Source organism: Salvelinus alpinus, chromosome 4 (genome assembly GCF_045679555.1).
Source record: "Salvelinus alpinus chromosome 4, SLU_Salpinus.1, whole genome shotgun sequence".
Lineage (NCBI taxonomy): Eukaryota > Metazoa > Chordata > Actinopteri > Salmoniformes > Salmonidae > Salvelinus > Salvelinus alpinus.
Genome location: NC_092089.1, coordinates 100,286,634 through 100,305,249, shown reverse-complemented (window position 1 = coordinate 100,305,249; position 18,616 = coordinate 100,286,634). Strand labels below are relative to the sequence as shown.

General features: G+C 49.0%; 1 protein-coding gene across 4 annotated transcripts in view; it reads left to right on the top strand.

Moving 5' to 3' along the window:
* LOC139574833 (probable E3 ubiquitin-protein ligase MID2) overlaps nt 1-18,317 on the top strand; it is a 162,917-nt gene extending 144,600 nt beyond the window's left edge. For all 4 annotated transcript variants that reach the window (XM_071399777.1, XM_071399774.1, XM_071399776.1 and 1 more), the window contains 2 exons: nt 14,667-14,874; nt 15,147-18,317. In XM_071399777.1, the coding sequence (XP_071255878.1) occupies nt 14,667-14,874; nt 15,147-15,561 (623 nt within the window). In that variant the 3' untranslated portion in view covers nt 15,562-18,317. The remainder of the gene's footprint in view (nt 1-14,666; nt 14,875-15,146) is intronic.
* Nucleotides 18,318-18,616: the final 299 nt, after the last annotated feature.

The window sequence follows — 18,616 nt, the reverse complement described above, 5'->3', positions numbered from 1 at the left end:
CCCTCCTTCCCTCTCTCATCCCTCCTTCCCTCTCTCATCCCTCCTTCCCTCTCTTATTCCTCCTTCCCTCTCTCATCCCTCTTTCCCTCTCTCATCCCTCCTTCCCTCTCTCATCCCTCCTTCCCTCTCTCATCCCTCCTTCCCTCTCTTATTCCTCCTTCCCTCTCTCATCCCTCTTTCCCTCTCTCATCCCTCCTTCCCTCTCTCATCCCTCCTTCCCTCTCTCATCCCTCCTTCCCTCTCTCATCCCTCCTTCCCTCTCTTATTCCTCCTTCCCTCTCTCATCCCTCTTTCCCTCTCTCATCCCTCCTTCCCTCTCTCATCCCTCCTTCCCTCTCTCATCCCTCCTTCCCTCTCTTATTCCTCCTTCCCTCTCTCATCCCTCTTTCCCTCTCTCATCCCTCCTTCCCTCTCTCATCCCTCCTTCCCTCTCTCATCCCTCTTTCCCTCTCTCATCCCTCCTTCCCTCTCTCATCCCTCCTTCCCTCTCTCATCCCTCCTTCCCTCTCTCATTCCTCCTTCCCTCTCTCATCCCTCCTTCCCTCTCTCATCCCTCCTTCCCTCTCTCATCCCTCCTTCCCTCTCTCATCCCTCCTTCCCTCTCTCATCCCTCCTTCCCTCTCTCATCCCTCTTTCCCTCTCTCATCCCTCCTTCCCTCTCTCATCCCTCCTTCCCTCTCTCATCCCTCCTTCCCTCTCTCATCCCTCCTTCCCTCTCTCATCCCTCCTTCCCTCTCTCATCCCTCTTTCCCTCTCTCATCCCTCTTTCCCTCTCTCATTCCTCCTTCCCTCTCTCATCCCTCTTTCCCTCTCTCATTCCTCCTTCCCTCTCTCATCCCTCCTTCCCTCTCTCATCCCTCCTTCCCTCTCTCATCCCTTCTTCCCTCTCTCATCCCTCTTTCCCTCTCTCATTCCTCCTTCCCTCTCTCATCCCTCCTTCCCTCTCTCATTCCTCCTTCCCTCTCTCATTCCTCCTTCCCTCTCTCATCCCTCCTTCCCTCTCTCATTCCTCCTTCCCTCTCTCATTCCTCCTTCCCTCTCTCATCCCTCCTTCCCTCTCTCATCCCTCTTTCCCTCTCTCATCCCTCCTTCCCTCTCTCATCCCTCCTTCCCTCTCTCATCCCTCCTTCCCTCTCTCATCCCTCCTTCCCTCTCTCATCCCTCCTTCCCTCTCTCATCCCTCCTTCCCTCTCTCATCCCTCCTTCCCTCTCTCATCCCTCCTTCCCTCTCTCATCCCTCCTTCCCTCTCTCATCCCTCCTTCCCTCTCTCATTCCTCCTTCCCTCTCTCATCCCTCCTTCCCTCTCTCATCCCTCCTTCCCTCTCTCATCCCTCCTTCCCTCTCTCATCCCTCCTTCCCTCTCTCATCCCTCCTTCCCTCTCTCATCCCTCCTTCCCTCTCTCATTCCTCCTTCCCTCTCTCATTCCTCCTTCCCTCTCTCATCCCTCCTTCCCTCTCTCATCCCTCCTTCCCTCTCTCATCCCTCCTTCCCTCTCTCATCCTTCCTTCCCTCTCTCATCCCTCCTTCCCTCTCTCATCCCTCCTTCCCTCTCTCATCCCTCCTTCCCTCTCTCATCCCTCCTTCCCTCTCTCATCCCTCCTTCCCTCTCTTATTCCTCCTTCCCTCTCTCATCCCTCTTTCCCTCTCTCATCCCTCCTTCCCTCTCTCATCCCTCCTTCCCTCTCTCATCCCTCCTTCCCTCTCTCATCCCTCCTTCCCTCTCTTATTCCTCCTTCCCTCTCTCATCCCTCTTTCCCTCTCTCATCCCTCCTTCCCTCTCTCATCCCTCCTTCCCTCTCTCATCCCTCCTTCCCTCTCTCATCCCTCCTTCCCTCTCTTATTCCTCCTTCCCTCTCTCATCCCTCTTTCCCTCTCTCATCCCTCCTTCCCTCTCTCATCCCTCCTTCCCTCTCTCATCCCTCCTTCCCTCTCTTATTCCTCCTTCCCTCTCTCATCCCTCTTTCCCTCTCTCATCCCTCCTTCCCTCTCTCATCCCTCCTTCCCTCTCTCATCCCTCTTTCCCTCTCTCATCCCTCCTTCCCTCTCTCATCCCTCCTTCCCTCTCTCATCCCTCCTTCCCTCTCTCATCCCTCCTTCCCTCTCTCATTCCTCCTTCCCTCTCTCATCCCTCCTTCCCTCTCTCATCCCTCCTTCCCTCTCTCATCCCTCCTTCCCTCTCTCATCCCTCCTTCCCTCTCTCATCCCTCCTTCCCTCTCTCATCCCTCTTTCCCTCTCTCATCCCTCCTTCCCTCTCTCATCCCTCCTTCCCTCTCTCATCCCTCCTTCCCTCTCTCATCCCTCCTTCCCTCTCTCATCCCTCCTTCCCTCTCTCATCCCTCTTTCCCTCTCTCATCCCTCTTTCCCTCTCTCATTCCTCCTTCCCTCTCTCATCCCTCTTTCCCTCTCTCATCCCTCCTTCCCTCTCTTATTCCTCCTTCCCTCTCTCATCCCTCTTTCCCTCTCTCATCCCTCCTTCCCTCTCTCATCCCTCCTTCCCTCTCTCATCCCTCTTTCCCTCTCTCATCCCTCCTTCCCTCTCTCATCCCTCCTTCCCTCTCTCATCCCTCCTTCCCTCTCTCATCCCTCCTTCCATCTCTCATTCCTCCTTCCCTCTCTCATCCCTCCTTCCCTCTCTCATCCCTCCTTCCCTCTCTCATCCCTCCTTCCCTCTCTCATCCCTCCTTCCCTCTCTCATCCCTCTTTCCCTCTCTCATCCCTCTTTCCCTCTCTCATCCCTCCTTCCCTCTCTCATCCCTCCTTCCCTCTCTCATCCCTCCTTCCCTCTCTCATCCCTCCTTCCCTCTCTCATCCCTCCTTCCCTCTCTCATCCCTCTTTCCCTCTCTCATCCCTCTTTCCCTCTCTCATTCCTCCTTCCCTCTCTCATCCCTCTTTCCCTCTCTCATTCCTCCTTCCCTCTCTCATCCCTCCTTCCCTCTCTCATCCCTCCTTCCCTCTCTCATCCCTTCTTCCCTCTCTCATCCCTCTTTCCCTCTCTCATTCCTCCTTCCCTCTCTCATCCCTCCTTCCCTCTCTCATTCCTCCTTCCCTCTCTCATTCCTCCTTCCCTCTCTCATCCCTCCTTCCCTCTCTCATTCCTCCTTCCCTCTCTCATTCCTCCTTCCCTCTCTCATCCCTCCTTCCCTCTCTCATCCCTCTTTCCCTCTCTCATCCCTCCTTCCCTCTCTCATCCCTCCTTCCCTCTCTCATCCCTCCTTCCCTCTCTCATTCCTCCTTCCCTCTCTCATCCCTCCTTCCCTCTCTCATCCCTCCTTCCCTCTCTCATCCCTCCTTCCCTCTCTCATCCCTCCTTCCCTCTCTCATCCCTCCTTCCCTCTCTCATTCCTCCTTCCCTCTCTCATTCCTCCTTCCCTCTCTCATTCCTCCTTCCCTCTCTCATCCCTCCTTCCCTCTCTCATTCCTCCTTCCCTCTCTCATTCCTCCTTCCCTCTCTCATCCCTCCTTCCCTCTCTCATCCCTCCTTCCCTCTCTCATCCCTCCTTCCCTCTCTCATCCCTCCTTCCCTCTCTCATCCCTCCTTCCCTCTCTTATTCCTCCTTCCCTCTCTCATCCCTCTTTCCCTCTCTCATCCCTCCTTCCCTCTCTCATCCCTCCTTCCCTCTCTCATCCCTCCTTCCCTCTCTTATTCCTCCTTCCCTCTCTCATCCCTCTTTCCCTCTCTCATCCCTCCTTCCCTCTCTCATCCCTCCTTCCCTCTCTCATCCCTCTTTCCCTCTCTCATCCCTCCTTCCCTCTCTCATCCCTCCTTCCCTCTCTCATCCCTCCTTCCCTCTCTCATCCCTCCTTCCATCTCTCATTCCTCCTTCCCTCTCTCATCCCTCCTTCCCTCTCTCATCCCTCCTTCCCTCTCTCATCCCTCCTTCCCTCTCTCATCCCTCCTTCCCTCTCTCATCCCTCTTTCCCTCTCTCATCCCTCTTTCCCTCTCTCATCCCTCCTTCCCTCTCTCATCCCTCCTTCCCTCTCTCATCCCTCCTTCCCTCTCTCATCCCTCCTTCCCTCTCTCATCCCTCCTTCCCTCTCTCATCCCTCTTTCCCTCTCTCATCCCTCTTTCCCTCTCTCATTCCTCCTTCCCTCTCTCATCCCTCTTTCCCTCTCTCATTCCTCCTTCCCTCTCTCATCCCTCCTTCCCTCTCTCATCCCTCCTTCCCTCTCTCATCCCTTCTTCCCTCTCTCATCCCTCCTTCCCTCTCTCATTCCTCCTTCCCTCTCTCATCCCTCCTTCCCTCTCTCATCCCTCCTTCCCTCTCTCATTCCTCCTTCCCTCTCTCATTCCTCCTTCCCTCTCTCATCCCTCCTTCCCTCTCTCATCCCTCCTTCCCTCTCTCATTCCTCCTTCCCTCTCTCATTCCTCCTTCCCTCTCTCATCCCTCCTTCCCTCTCTCATTCCTCCTTCCCTCTCTCATCCCTCCTTCCCTCTCTCATTCCTCCTTCCCTCTCTCATTCCTCCTTCCCTCTCTCATTCCTCCTTCCCTCTCTCATTCCTCCTTCCCTCTCTCATCCCTCCTTCCCTCTCTCATCCCTCCTTCCCTCTCTCATCCCTCCTTCCCTCTCTCATCCCTCCTTCCCTCTCTCATCCCTCTTTCCCTCTCTCATCCCTCCTTCCCTCTCTCATCCCTCCTTCCCTCTCTCATCCCTCCTTCCCTCTCTCATCCCTCCTTCCCTCTCTCATCCCTCCTTCCCTCTCTCATCCCTCTTTCCCTCTCTCATCCCTCTTTCCCTCTCTCATTCCTCCTTCCCTCTCTCATCCCTCTTTCCCTCTCTCATTCCTCCTTCCCTCTCTCATCCCTCCTTCCCTCTCTCATCCCTCCTTCCCTCTCTCATCCCTTCTTCCCTCTCTCATCCCTCTTTCCCTCTCTCATTCCTCCTTCCCTCTCTCATCCCTCCTTCCCTCTCTCATTCCTCCTTCCCTCTCTCATTCCTCCTTCCCTCTCTCATCCCTCCTTCCCTCTCTCATTCCTCCTTCCCTCTCTCATTCCTCCTTCCCTCTCTCATCCCTCCTTCCCTCTCTCATCCCTCTTTCCCTCTCTCATCCCTCCTTCCCTCTCTCATCCCTCCTTCCCTCTCTCATCCCTCCTTCCCTCTCTCATTCCTCCTTCCCTCTCTCATCCCTCCTTCCCTCTCTCATCCCTCCTTCCCTCTCTCATCCCTCCTTCCCTCTCTCATCCCTCCTTCCCTCTCTCATCCCTCCTTCCCTCTCTCATTCCTCCTTCCCTCTCTCATTCCTCCTTCCCTCTCTCATTCCTCCTTCCCTCTCTCATCCCTCCTTCCCTCTCTCATTCCTCCTTCCCTCTCTCATTCCTCCTTCCCTCTCTCATCCCTCCTTCCCTCTCTCATTCCTCCTTCCCTCTCTCATCCCTCCTTCCCTCTCTCATTCCTCCTTCCCTCTCTCATTCCTCCTTCCCTCTCTCATTCCTCCTTCCCTCTCTCATTCCTCCTTCCCTCTCTCATCCCTCCTTCCCTCTCTCATCCCTCCTTCCCTCTCTCATCCCTCCTTCCCTCTCTCATCCCTCCTTCCCTCTCTCATTCCTCCTTCCCTCTCTCATCCCTCCTTCCCTCTCTCATCCCTCCTTCCCTCTCTCATCCCTCCTTCCCTCTCTCATCCCTCCTTCCCTCTCTCATCCCTCCTTCCCTCTCTCATTCCTCCTTCCCTCTCTCATCCCTCCTTCCCTCTCTCATTCCTCCTTCCCTCTCTCATTCCTCCTTCCCTCTCTCATCCCTCCTTCCCTCTCTCAATCCTCCTTCCCTCTCTCATCCCTCCTTCCCTCTCTCATTCCTCCTTCCCTCTCTCATCCCTCCTTCCCTCTCTCATTCCTCCTTCCCTCTCTCATCCCTCCTTCCCTCTCTCATTCCTCCTTCCCTCTCTCATTCCTCCTTCCCTCTCTCATCCCTCCTTCCCTCTCTCATTCCTCCTTCCCTCTCTCATCCCTCCTTCCCTCTCTCATTCCTCCTTCCCTCTCTCATCCCTCCTTCCCTCTCTCATTCCTCCTTCCCTCTCTCATCCCTCCTTCCCTCTCTCATTCCTCCTTCCCTCTCTCATTCCTCCTTCCCTCTCTCATTCCTCCTTCCCTCTCTCATTCCTCCTTCCCTCTCTCATCCCTCCTTCCCTCTCTCATTCCTCCTTCCCTCTCTCATTCCTCCTTCCCTCTCTCATTCCTCCTTCCCTCTCTCATTCCTCCTTCCCTCTCTCATTCCTCCTTCCCTCTCTCATCCCTCCTTCCCTCTCTCATCCCTCCTTCCCTCTCTCATCCCTCCTTCCCTCTCTCATCCCTCCTTCCCTCTCTCATTCCTCCTTCCCTCTCTCATCCCTCCTTCCCTCTCTCATCCCTCCTTCCCTCTCTCATCCCTCCTTCCCTCTCTCATCCCTCCTTCCCTCTCTCATCCCTCCTTCCCTCTCTCATTCCTCCTTCCCTCTCTCATCCCTCCTTCCCTCTCTCATTCCTCCTTCCCTCTCTCATTCCTCCTTCCCTCTCTCATCCCTCCTTCCCTCTCTCATTCCTCCTTCCCTCTCTCATCCCTCCTTCCCTCTCTCATTCCTCCTTCCCTCTCTCATCCCTCCTTCCCTCTCTCATCCCTCCTTCCCTCTCTCATCCCTCCTTCCCTCTCTCATCCCTCCTTCCCTCTCTCATTCCTCCTTCCCTCTCTCATCCCTCTTTCCCTCTCTCATCCCTCCTTCCCTCTCTCATCCCTCCTTCCCTCTCTCATCCCTCCTTCCCTCTCTCATCCCTCCTTCCCTCTCTCATCCCTCCTTCCCTCTCTCATCCCTCCTTCCCTCTCTCATCCCTCCTTCCCTCTCTCATCCCTCCTTCCCTCTCTCATCCCTCCTTCCCTCTCTCATCCCTCCTTCCCTCTCTCATCCCTCCTTCCCTCTCTCATCCCTCCTTCCCTCTCTCATCCCTCCTTCCCTCTCTCATCCCTATATTCTCTGTCGGTGGAGCCATAGGCTGGCAGATGTTTATCACTGGGCCAAACAGCTAGGCTAAGCTCACACACACACACTATCTCGCTGTTTCTCCCGTCATGGTGCCTACTGGCCGGCACCTGCAGCATCAGCATCAGCCAAGTTGTGGCATGCAGTCCTCTGTCTCTCCTCTCTCCTCCTCCCCTCTCCTCTCTCCTCCTCTCCTGTCCCATCCCCTTCTATCCTCCTCTCCTATCCACTCCCCTTCTCTCCTCTCTCCTCCTCTCCTCTCTCCTCCTCTCCTCTCTCCTCTGTCCTCCTCTCCTGTCCCCTCCCTTTTTCTCCTCCTCTCCTATCCACTCCACTTCTCTCCTCCTCTCATGTCCCCTCCTCTCTCCTCCCCTCCTCTCCTGTCCCCTCCCTTTTTCTCCTCTCTCCTCTCTCCTCTCTCCTCCTCTCCTATCCCCTCCCCTTATCTCCTCTCTCCTCCTCTCCTGTCCCCTCCCCTTCTCTCCTCTCTCCTCCTCGCATGTCCCCTCCTCTCTCCTCCTCTCCTCTCTCCTCTTCTCTCCTCTCCTCCTCTCTCTTCCTCTTCTCTCCTTTCTCCTCATCTCCTTTCCCCTCCCCTCCTCTCTCTTCCTCTCCTCTCTCCTCCTCTCCTCTCCTGTCCTCTCCTCTCTCTTCTCTCCTCTCTCTTCCCCTCCCCTCCTCCTGACCCCTCCCCTCTCCTCTTGTACCAACTGAGCCACTACACTCCCACTCTCTGTCAGTCATTCCCTTTAGATATATAGAGAGATGAATAGATCTGTATAGCAGCATGTCCTCCCCCTCTAGCTCTCAGGTTTATCCTCTTCATTATTGGAATCAGCCAGCAAGTATAATAACACAACAGAACCTGTAGATGCACCGAAGGGTAGCTCTCTCTCTCTCTCTCTCTCTCTCTCTCTCTCTCTCTCTCTCTCTCTCTCTGTCTCTCTCTCTCTCTCTCTCTCTCTCTCTCTCTCTCTCTCTCTCTCTCTCTCTCTCTCTCTCTCTCTCTCTCTCTCTCTGCTCTCTCTCTCTCTCTCTGTCTCTCTCTGCTCTCTCTGCTCTCTCTCTCTGTCTCTGTCTCTCTCTCTGTCTCTCTCTCTGCTCTCTCTCTCTCTCTCTCTCTCTCTGCTCTCTCTCTGCTCTCTCTCTGCTCTCTCTCTCTCTCTGCTCTCTCTCTCTCTCTCTGCTCTCTCTGCTCTCTCTCTCTCTCTCTGTCTCTCTGCTCTCTCTGCTCTCTCTCTCTCTCTCTGTCTCTCTGTCTCTGCTCTCTCTCTCTCTCTCTGTCTCTCTGTCTCTGCTCTCTCTCTCTCTCTCTCTCTCTGTCTCTGTCTCTGTCTCTGTCTCTCTCTCTCTCTCTCTCTGTCTCAATTTAATTCAAAGGGCTTTATTGGCATGAGAAACATATGTTTACTTTGCCAAAGCAAGTGAAATAGATAATAAACAAAAGTGAAATAAACAATATAAAATGACAGTAAACATTACACTCACAAAAGTTCCAAAGGAATAGAGACATTTCAAATGTTATATTATGGATATTCAGAAAGTATTCAGACCCCTTGACTTTTTCCACATTTTGTTACGTTACAGCCTTATTCTAAAATTGATTCAATCGTTTTTTTCCCTCATCAATCTACACAAAATACCCCATAATGACAAAGCAAAAACAGTTTTTTTGAAATTTGTGCGAATGTACTAAAAAGGTAAAACTGAAATATCCCATTTACGTAAGTATTCAGACCCTTCACTCAGTACTTTGTTGAAGCAGCTTTGGCAGCGATTACAGCGTTGAGTCTTCTTGGGTATGACGCTATAAGCTTGGCACACCGGTATTTGGGGAGTTTCTCCCATTCTTCTCTACAGATCCTCTCAAGCTCTGTCAGGTTGGATGGGGAGCGTCGCTGCACAGCTATTTTCAGGTCTCTCCAGAGATGTTCGATCAGGTTCAAGTCCGAGCTCTGGCTGGGCCACTCAAGGACATTCAGAGACTTGTCCCGAAGCCACTCCTGTGTTGTCTTGGCTGTGTGCTTAGGGTCGTTGTCCTGTTGGAAGGTGAACCTTCGCCCCCAGTCTTGAGGTCCGGAGTGCTTTGGAGCAGGTTTTCATCTCTCTGTACTTTTCTCCGTTCATCTTCCCTTGATCCTGACTAGTCTCCCAGTCCCCGCCGCTGAAAAACATCCCCACAGCATGATGCTGCCACCACCATGCTTCACCGTAGGGATGGTGCCAGGTTTCCTCCAGACGTGATGCTTGGCATTCAGGCCAAAGAGTTCAATCTTGGTTTCATCAGACCAGAGAATCTTGTTTCTCGTGGTCTGAGAGTCCTTTAGGTGCTTTTGACAAACTCCAAGCGGGCTGTCATGTGCCTTTTACTGAGGAGGGGCTTCCATCGGGCCACTCTACCATAAAGGCCTGATTTCGTGGAGTGCTGCAGAGATGGTTGTCCTTCTGGAAGGTTCTCCCATCTCCAGAGCTCTGTCAGAATGACCATCGGTTTCCTGGTCACCTCCCTGACCAAGGCACTTCTCCCCCGATTGCTCAGTTTGGCCGGGCGACCAGCTCTAGGAAGAGTCTTGGTGGTTTCAAACTTCTTCCATTTAAGAATCATGGAGGACACTGTGTTCTTGGGGACCTTCAATGCTACAGAAATGTTTTGGTTCCCTTCCCCAGATCTGTGCCTCGACACAATCCTGTCTTGGAAATCTACGGGCAATTCCTTCGACCTCATGGCTTGGTTTTTTGCTCTGACGTGCACTGTCATCTGTGGGACCTTATGTAGACAGGTGTGTGCTTTTCCAAATCATGTCCAATCAATTGCATGTACTACAGGTGGACTCTAATCAAGTTGTAGAAACCTCTCAAAGATGATCAATGGAAGCAGGATGCACCTGAGCTAAATGTAGAGTCTCAAAGCAAAGAGTCTGAATACTTATGTAAATAAGGTATTTCTGTTTTGTTTTTTTTATGTCTGAAAACCTGTTTTCGCCTTGTCATTATGGGGTAATGTGTGTAGATTAATGAGGGAACATTTTTTATTTAAACCATTTTAGAGTAAGGCTGTAATGTAACAAAATGTGGAAAAAGTCAAGGGGTCTGAACACTTTCCAAATGCAGTGTAGGTATAGTTTTTTGTTTGCTCTAGGGCAACGGTGTCTAGATGGAATTTTTGTATTTGTGGTCCTGGCAACGGAACCCTTTTCTCTGGAATTAGTATACACAGAAGAAGCTCTTCACTAGCACGTGGAGGTGGAGAGAAAATGGGTCACGACAAAAACAACAATCAAAAACCATTCATGGTGAATGCTTGGACGTGTACGGTCGGTCCCCCTCCTCGAGCGCACAGCCATTGAGACGAAGCGCAGAAGCTTTTAAGTACCACAGGATGAGTTTTAGTGAAAGTCTGACACCTCAGCAGGAAGATAGGAGGATTTTTGGGGTTGTTGTCATATTTTTCGGACGACTAGACGAGAAGCGGCTTGGAGATTTTAGCTTTAGGTTGTCACATTGCAGCGTGACTTTGCAAAACGCGTTTCACAAATAACAGTGACATGTAACGTTAAACCCAAAACTTCTCCACTCGAAAAACCACTGTGAAATACATTGGAACATGAATACTGTACTCTGGATGGGTAAACTGTACATAGGCCAAGCTGTTATCTACACTATTACACAGGAATCATTTAAGACAACCAAGCTGTTATCTACACTATTACACAGGAATCATTTAAGACAACCAAGCTGTTATCTACACTATTACACAGGAATCATTTAAGACAACCAAGCTGTTATCTACACTATTACACAGGAATCATTTAAGACACCAAGCTGTTATCTACACTATTACACAGGAATCATTTAAGACAACCAAGCTGTTATCTACACTATTACACAGGAATCATTTAAGACAACCAAGCTGTTATCTACACTATTACACAGGAATCATTTAAGACACCAAGCTGTTATCTACACTATTACACAGGAATCATTTAAGACAACCAAGCTGTTATCTACACTATTACACAGGAATCATTTAAGACACCAAGCTGTTATCTACACTATTACACAGGAATCATTTAAGACACCAAGCTGTTATCTACACTATTACACAGGAATCATTTAAGACAACCAAGCTGTTATCTACACTATTACACAGGAATCATTTAAGACAACCAAGCTGTTATCTACACTATTACACAGGAATCATTTAAGACAACCAAGCTGTTATCTACACTATTACACAGGAATCATTTAAGACACCAAGCTGTTATCTACACTATTACACAGGAATCATTTAAGACACCAAGCTGTTATCTACACTATTACACAGGAATCATTTAAGACACCAAGCTGTTATCTACACTATTACACAGGAATCATTTAAGACACCAAGCTGTTATCTACACTATTACACAGGAATCATTTAAGACACCAAGCTGTTATCTACACTATTACACAGGAATCATTTAAGACACCAAGCTGTTATCTACACTATTACACAGGAATCATTTAAGACACCAAGCTGTTATCTACACTATTACACAGGAATCATTTAAGACAACCAAGCTGTTATCTACACTATTACACAGGAATCATTTAAGACACCAAGCTGTTATCTACACTATTACACAGGAATCATTTAAGACACCAAGCTGTTATCTACACTATTACACAGGAATCATTTAAGACAACCAAGCTGTTATCTACACTATTACACAGGAATCATTTAAGACACCAAGCTGTTATCTACACTATTACACAGGAATCATTTAAGACACCAAGCTGTTATCTACACTATTACACAGGAATCATTTAAGACACCAAGCTGTTATCTACACTATTACACAGGAATCATTTAAGACACCAAGCTGTTATCTACACTATTACACAGGAATCATTTAAGACAACCAAGCTGTTATCTACACTATTACACAGGAATCATTTAAGACACCAAGCTGTTATCTACACTATTACACAGGAATCATTTAAGACTATTAGACAAATAGAATCACTTGATGTTCTTAAAAAGGTCTTGACTTCACATTGTCAAGCTCGGACATTCACCATCATTGGAGATGGAGGGATATATATGGCGGAGGAGGAGATGGAGGAGATGGAAGAAGAGGAGGAGGAGGAAGAGAGCGAGGGATATATATATGGAGGTGGAGGAGGAGATGGAGGGATATATATGGCAGAGGAGATGGAAGAAGAGGAGGAGATGGAAGAGGAGGAAGAAAGCGAGGGATATATATGGAGGTTGAGGAGGAGGAGATGGTGGGTAGAGGATGAGATGGAAGAGGATGGGGAGGAGATGGTGGGTAGAGGATGAGATGGAAGAGGAGGAGGAGGAGATGGAGAGTAGAGGATGAGATGGAAGAGGAGGTGGAGAAGATGGAGGGTAGAGGATGAGATGGAAGAGGAGGAGGAGGAGATGGTGGGTAGAGGATGAGATGGAAGAGGAGGAGGAGGAGATGGAGAGTAGAGGATGAGGTGGAGAAGATGGAGGGTAGAGGATGAGATGGAAGAGGAGGTGGAGTAGAGGATGGGTAGAGGATGAGATGGAAGAGGAGGAGGATGAGATGGAAGGTAGAGGATGAGATGGAAGAGGAGGAGGAGGAGATGGAGGGTAGAGGATGAGATGGAAGAGGAGGTGGAGGAGATGGAGGGTAGAGGATGAGAAGGAGAGTAGAGGTGGGGGTTGAGGGATGAGGTATGCAGACGGAGGGTGGAGGTGGGGGTTGAGGGATGCAGACGGAGGGTGGAGGTGGGGCTTCCCCTGATCTGGTAGACCTTGTTCTCTGAGGCAGTGTCCTTTCTGCTTGTCTCTCTGACCCTCAGCCTGCAGCCGCTCTCCTTCATCTTCTCCATGACATCTGTCCATCTCTCTGTCTGTGTGTCCCGAGGGTAGAGCTGTCATTTAGTCCAGGTCTCTCTCTCTCTCCATCTCTCTCTCTCTCTCTCTCTCTCTCTCTCTCTCTCTCTCTCTCTCTCTCTCTCTCTCTCTCTCTCTCTCTCTCTCTCTCTCTCTCTCTCTCTCTCTCTCCATCTTTCTCTCTCGCTCTCTTTCTCTCTCCATCTCTCTCTCTCTCTCTCTCTCCTGTAGCAGGGAGCGTGATAGTGTCAGCCAGCCTTCCTCTCCTTGCCTCTGACAGGTTTACTACAGCACATAATCCCAAACACTGCACTCATAAAGTGTGTGTGTGATTTTCAAATGCATTTCCATAATTTCCCTTCCTCCGATAGCTACAGTGCTTTAGATACACATACATAACCCTGCTCAGAACGGATACACAGCTGACACAGAAACACATTGTTCCGGCTTTCATTCCGACTCCTCAGTGCCTCAACAATACACAGACAGGGGCCCATAGACCAGGGCCCATAGACCAGGGCCCATCGACCAGGGCCCATCGACCAGGGCCCATCGACCAGGGCCCATAGACCAGGGCCCATAGACCAGGGCCCATAGACCAGGGCCCATAGACCAGCGCCCATAGACCAGGGCCCATAGACCAGGGCCCATAGACCAGGGCCCATAGACCAGGGCCCATCGACCAGGGCCCATCGACCAGGGCCCATCGATCAGGGCCCATCGACCAGGGCCCATCGACCAGGGTTGCACGCCTGGTCTCCGTGGTAACATGATGGAACCCTTTAAAAAGGTGGTGATGCTGTTAAGTGACACCTTGGCTCTGTCAGTGTCCCGGCCCCTGTAGGAATACACTGGTAATGAGAGAGATGCTGTGAGTGTGTGTGTGTGTGTGATGACTGTTTCTGGTTTGTTGATTGTCACGTGTGTGTGCGTCAGTATACCCGCCTTTGTGTGTGTGTGTTTGTCCTCTGTCGCCCGTCACGTGCAGCGGCTTCAGTCCCCTCCTCTCCTCACTCAGCCAGCCAGCCAGACCAACAGTCCCCATGAAATGTGTGACAGAGCCAGTGTGTGTTTGAAAATGTCTGCGCTCGCAGCGATAAGCAGATCAAAGCAGAGAATCTTTTCATGTAATTGGCTTCCAGAAGCACACTGCCAAAGCATCTCATATCCGTCCGCAGTAACACTCACTCGGAAAAGGATATTATTGGGCAGGCAGAGAGGAGAGAGAGAGAGAGAGAGAGAGAGGAGGAGATGGAGGGAGCTCCATTGTTGCTCATTTAAGCCCTGTAAGACGAGGAGGAGAAGGAGGGATGGAGGAGAAGGAGACTGGAGGAGAAGGAGACTGGAGGAGAAGGAGGGATGGAGGAGAAGGAGACTGGAGGAGAAGGAGGGATGGAGGAGAAGGAGGGATGGAGGAGAAGGAGGGATGGAGGAGAAGTAGGGATGGAGGAGAAGGAGACTGGAGGAGAAGGAGGGATGGAGGAGAAGGAGACTGGAGGAGAAGGAGGGATGGAGGAGAAGGAGGGATGGAGGAGAAGGAGGGATGGAGAAGAAGGAGGGATAGAGGAGAAGGAGACTGGAGGAGAAGGAGACTGGAGGTGTCAGAGTTAAATGTCAGGTTGTCCAAGGCCAAGGGTGTTGTTAGAGATGTGTAAATGTTATGTTCTCTGTCATAAAACTCACAGCATTATTCACAATATCCTAGTTTTGATGTTCATCTCAGACACTTGACCTGAGGCTGATTGTCCACCTGTCTTTCTTCTGCTGCTGATGTCAAATGATGATGATGTGTGCTAAACCTAGAGAACCTCTGTGAAGCTAAACGACTCTCCTCCACCTCTCTTCCAGGTCAGCCTTTTAAGCTGGACCCGAAGACGGCCCACAAGAAGCTGCGTCTGTCCAACGACTGCCTGACCATGGAGAAAGACGAGAGCTCCCTGAAGAAGAGCCACACGCCAGAACGCTTCAGCAGCACGGGGTCGTACGGAGCAGCAGGAAACGTCTTCATCGACAGCGGCTGTCACTACTGGGAGGTGCTGCTGGGCGCCTCCACCTGGTGAGTTGTGAACTTGATAACACTGTTCACAGCTTCATGCAAAAACACTTTATTTACCTCCATCGATCATTTAATATCCTCTATAGTAGTGGAGTAAGCTTTATCGATACAAAATAGGAACAATTCTAGAATGTTGTATTTTCTACCCTTTTGATTTCTTCTCTACAATAGTGACAAAAGACTTGCAATACTTATGCACTAGTTTTCACTGAACATTCCAAACCTCAGTCAATGACTGGCCCTCCCTAACGCTCTGTAATCCCCTCTGACAGGTACGCTGTGGGCGTGGCTTACAAGTCAGCCCCTAAGAACGAGTGGAGTGGTAAGAACTCCTCCTCCTGGGTGTTCTCCCGTTGTAACAACAACTTCATGGTGCGTCACAATGGCAAGGAGATGCTGGTGGAGGCCAGCCACCAGCTCCGACGTCTGGGAGTCCTTCTGGACTACGACAACAACTCCCTGTCTTTCTACGACGCCATGAACTCCCAACACCTGCACACCTTCGAGGTCAGCTTCCTGCTCCCCGTGGCGCCCACCTTCATGATCTGGAACAAGTCAGTGATGATCCTGTCGGGGCTTCCGGTGCCGGACTTTGTGGACTGCCCTGAGGAACACCAGGAGGGGATGACGACCCTGTGTCGCCAGCAGGAGTCACCCTACGTGTCGGGTATGAAGGGCTGTCACTGAGACCGGGACTGGGGCTGCGACTCGGCCTGTTGTCACAGAGACGGCTGAGATTGGGGTCGTTGTCACGGAGACCGATGAGGGCTTGGACTGGACTCACTGGACTGGGCTGGGTTTGACTCACTTACTTCCTGGGTTTGTGGGCCAATGGGGATGAATCTTCCTCATCCTCTGCTTCCTGCTTCCTCCTTCCTCATTTTCCCCCAGCTCTCCTCTTTTCTCGTCATGGATGGTTTCAGTTACAATGCCTACTAGTTGTCTCAGTGTGACGATGTGTTTTGTTGTTTATGATATTTACAAATCATCACAGAAGCTTGACTTGCATTATGTGACTACTAGTCTTGTATTATAAGAAACTTTATTAATCATGATTGATTAGAGGAGAATGTTAATTATTTATGAATAATAAGTTGGTTTGCTTTATATATTTACATTTATTTCCCTAGTGTGTAAAAAAAAAAAAAAGACAGAAAATGAATTTGGGCAGGATTGTTCTTCCTCTAGAAAGCAGAGTGAATTTATATTGTATAGAAAAGGGATATGATTATGATGTTTATGCGATTCTTAACACAGTCAAATTTACAAAACTGACGGAGAAAAAAAGTTCACAAAGTTGAATATTCAGGGAGGAGACGGTTAAAACATTTGATTTGCTATCGGTTTTGATGTCATAGCATGATATGTCTTTCCTCTGTGATTGGTTCACACTTCATGTTTTGTTTGGTTTTGTTTTGTCGAAAAGCATGCTGCATTATGGGATCCCACTTAAACCTTCTGGTTCACAGGTTATTCTATATACACTCTATCTCCTTAACCCTTTACTGGTTCACTTCCTGGTTATCATGAGGCACTCCCTGACTCCTGACCAATAGAATCCCTCACAGTCACTACGGAGCTCCACCACCTGCCCTCACATCCAATCACTGGTCGAGGTTTACCTACTACAGAGAGGTGTGTTATTGTTGATTGTTCCCCGTATATAAAGTCCCAAGACAATGTAGACCTGTTATTTTCTTATAGAAATCATTTGATTTTCATTCAAGAAAATCACATATTAACCTTCACCAGATATGGAGAAGAGAAGACCATACAAATCTATGACATTTTCATCAAAAAGTTAAGCGTTACATAATCATATATTTATTTGGGCCTGCTTTTTATCAGTTGGTGGTGTAGATTATAAATATGATTATCCTCTGATTGATATTCAGGGATTGAATACATAGTGGGTCTGATCAAGACAATCAATAGTATATTATTATGCAGGCAGGTTTAAAACATAACAAGGAGTGTGTAACAGGAAAACCGATGAACTATAGCATAACGTAATACTTGAGATACTAACTGTTACTTACTGAAAACGAACGGGTGTTTTATTTTTACAGTGATTTAATAAACGTAGTAGTGAAGATATTGGGAACAGACAGACTCATTACGACTGGTCATCCCACCGTTCTGATGGCAGTGGTTCCATCTCACTCCACACATCAGTGGCTTTACGCTGCGTCCCCAAATGGCACCCTATTCCCTATATAGTGCACAACTTTTGAAAGTCAAAAAAGAATGCGCTATGTGGGGAATCGAGTACCATTCAATCCAGCCTTAGTTTTCCCGTTCCATTTCCTGTTTTTTTGTTTTTAAGTTCCTGTTTTTAATTGAAAGCACAAACTACCCAATCTGGCAGATGTATACTTGGCAGAGTGAGAGTTGGAGACAGAGAGACAGATATATGAATGGATCTGTAACTTAACTGCCGGTGAGTCCTGAGTACCGTTATAGACCTAAAGACGACAGCGATGCAGCCGCATGGCGAGGGTCTTCTGTTTTAAAGAGCTGGCTGAATACTGGACTCTAATAATCAGAGGTCTTTTAAATAACACTGCTTTGATTATAACAGGTGGCAACACTTCACTGTAGACCCCTTTTATGTATGCATTCGTAAAGCCTTTATAACAGCTACATAAGACATAACATCAGTTATATGCCGTTATTAAGGGTAATACAAAGGTCACAGAGCTGGATAAAGAGGTTGTTCTCTTTTCTTTAGTCGGGCAGCAGATTTGTGAATGTTAACATTTCTTGAATTCTCAGAAAGCTGATCAAGATGAAGTAAACAGAGGTGGAAAGCTGGCTGTTGATTTCTGAGCTAAAACTGACAAGCTCAATTCATTTGTACAAGAAGTGCATTTGACTTGGGAGTCACCTACCGCATGCATGATAAATGTGTCTCTGATCTACTTGGTCCATACAGTCTGTGTATCTCATGAAAGTTTTATAGAAACAGATTAATAACAAAATGTCTATTTGAAATATAACAACTTTATTGAGACGTCTGTGTTCATGCATATCATTCAGGTAGTTTTTGCTGTGCTTTGTGCTACTACTACCGGTCAATAAACATACTAAGAATAATTGACTATCATTGTAGTTCAGTCAGTATACAGTACCTTCTAGACACGATGGAATAGATCATTATTTAGCATTTCTGTTGTGTTTCTGAAGAAATTATTTTTTACAACTCTAGAAATATATCTCTTTACTTCTCCCCAACAACCACTGTGTGTTCAGGACAACAACATCAACATAACGCTACTGTTTCAATAGATATCTGACTTGTAAGAAAGACAAATTATGTAAATCATCGGGGGGGGGGAAATATATATTATATAAAATTGTATAATATACAAAAAAAAATATATGAAGTAATGTTATTTATGTGAACTTAAAAGTCCAATTAAAAGTCTGATCAAAAAAAAAAAGTATTGAGTTATCGTAATTCTGTTATTATCCTCTCTGTCCTTCACTCTTTCCACAGATATCTCCTTGCTTCCACAGTCTGATCTGTCACGTGAAGATGTTGTAACCTCCATGATGGATTGAAAGATATCACATGCCATCATTCAGCATGTAGCTAAGCATCTCGTTTAGTTTGTAGGGAAGGGTTGTCTAAGCCTGCATTCTCAGGCCCGGGGGGGCATGGGTAGGGGTATGAGAGAGGCCTGCTGGGCTGGCAGGGCATACAATGGGCATGGGTAGGGGTATGAGAGAGGCCTGCTGG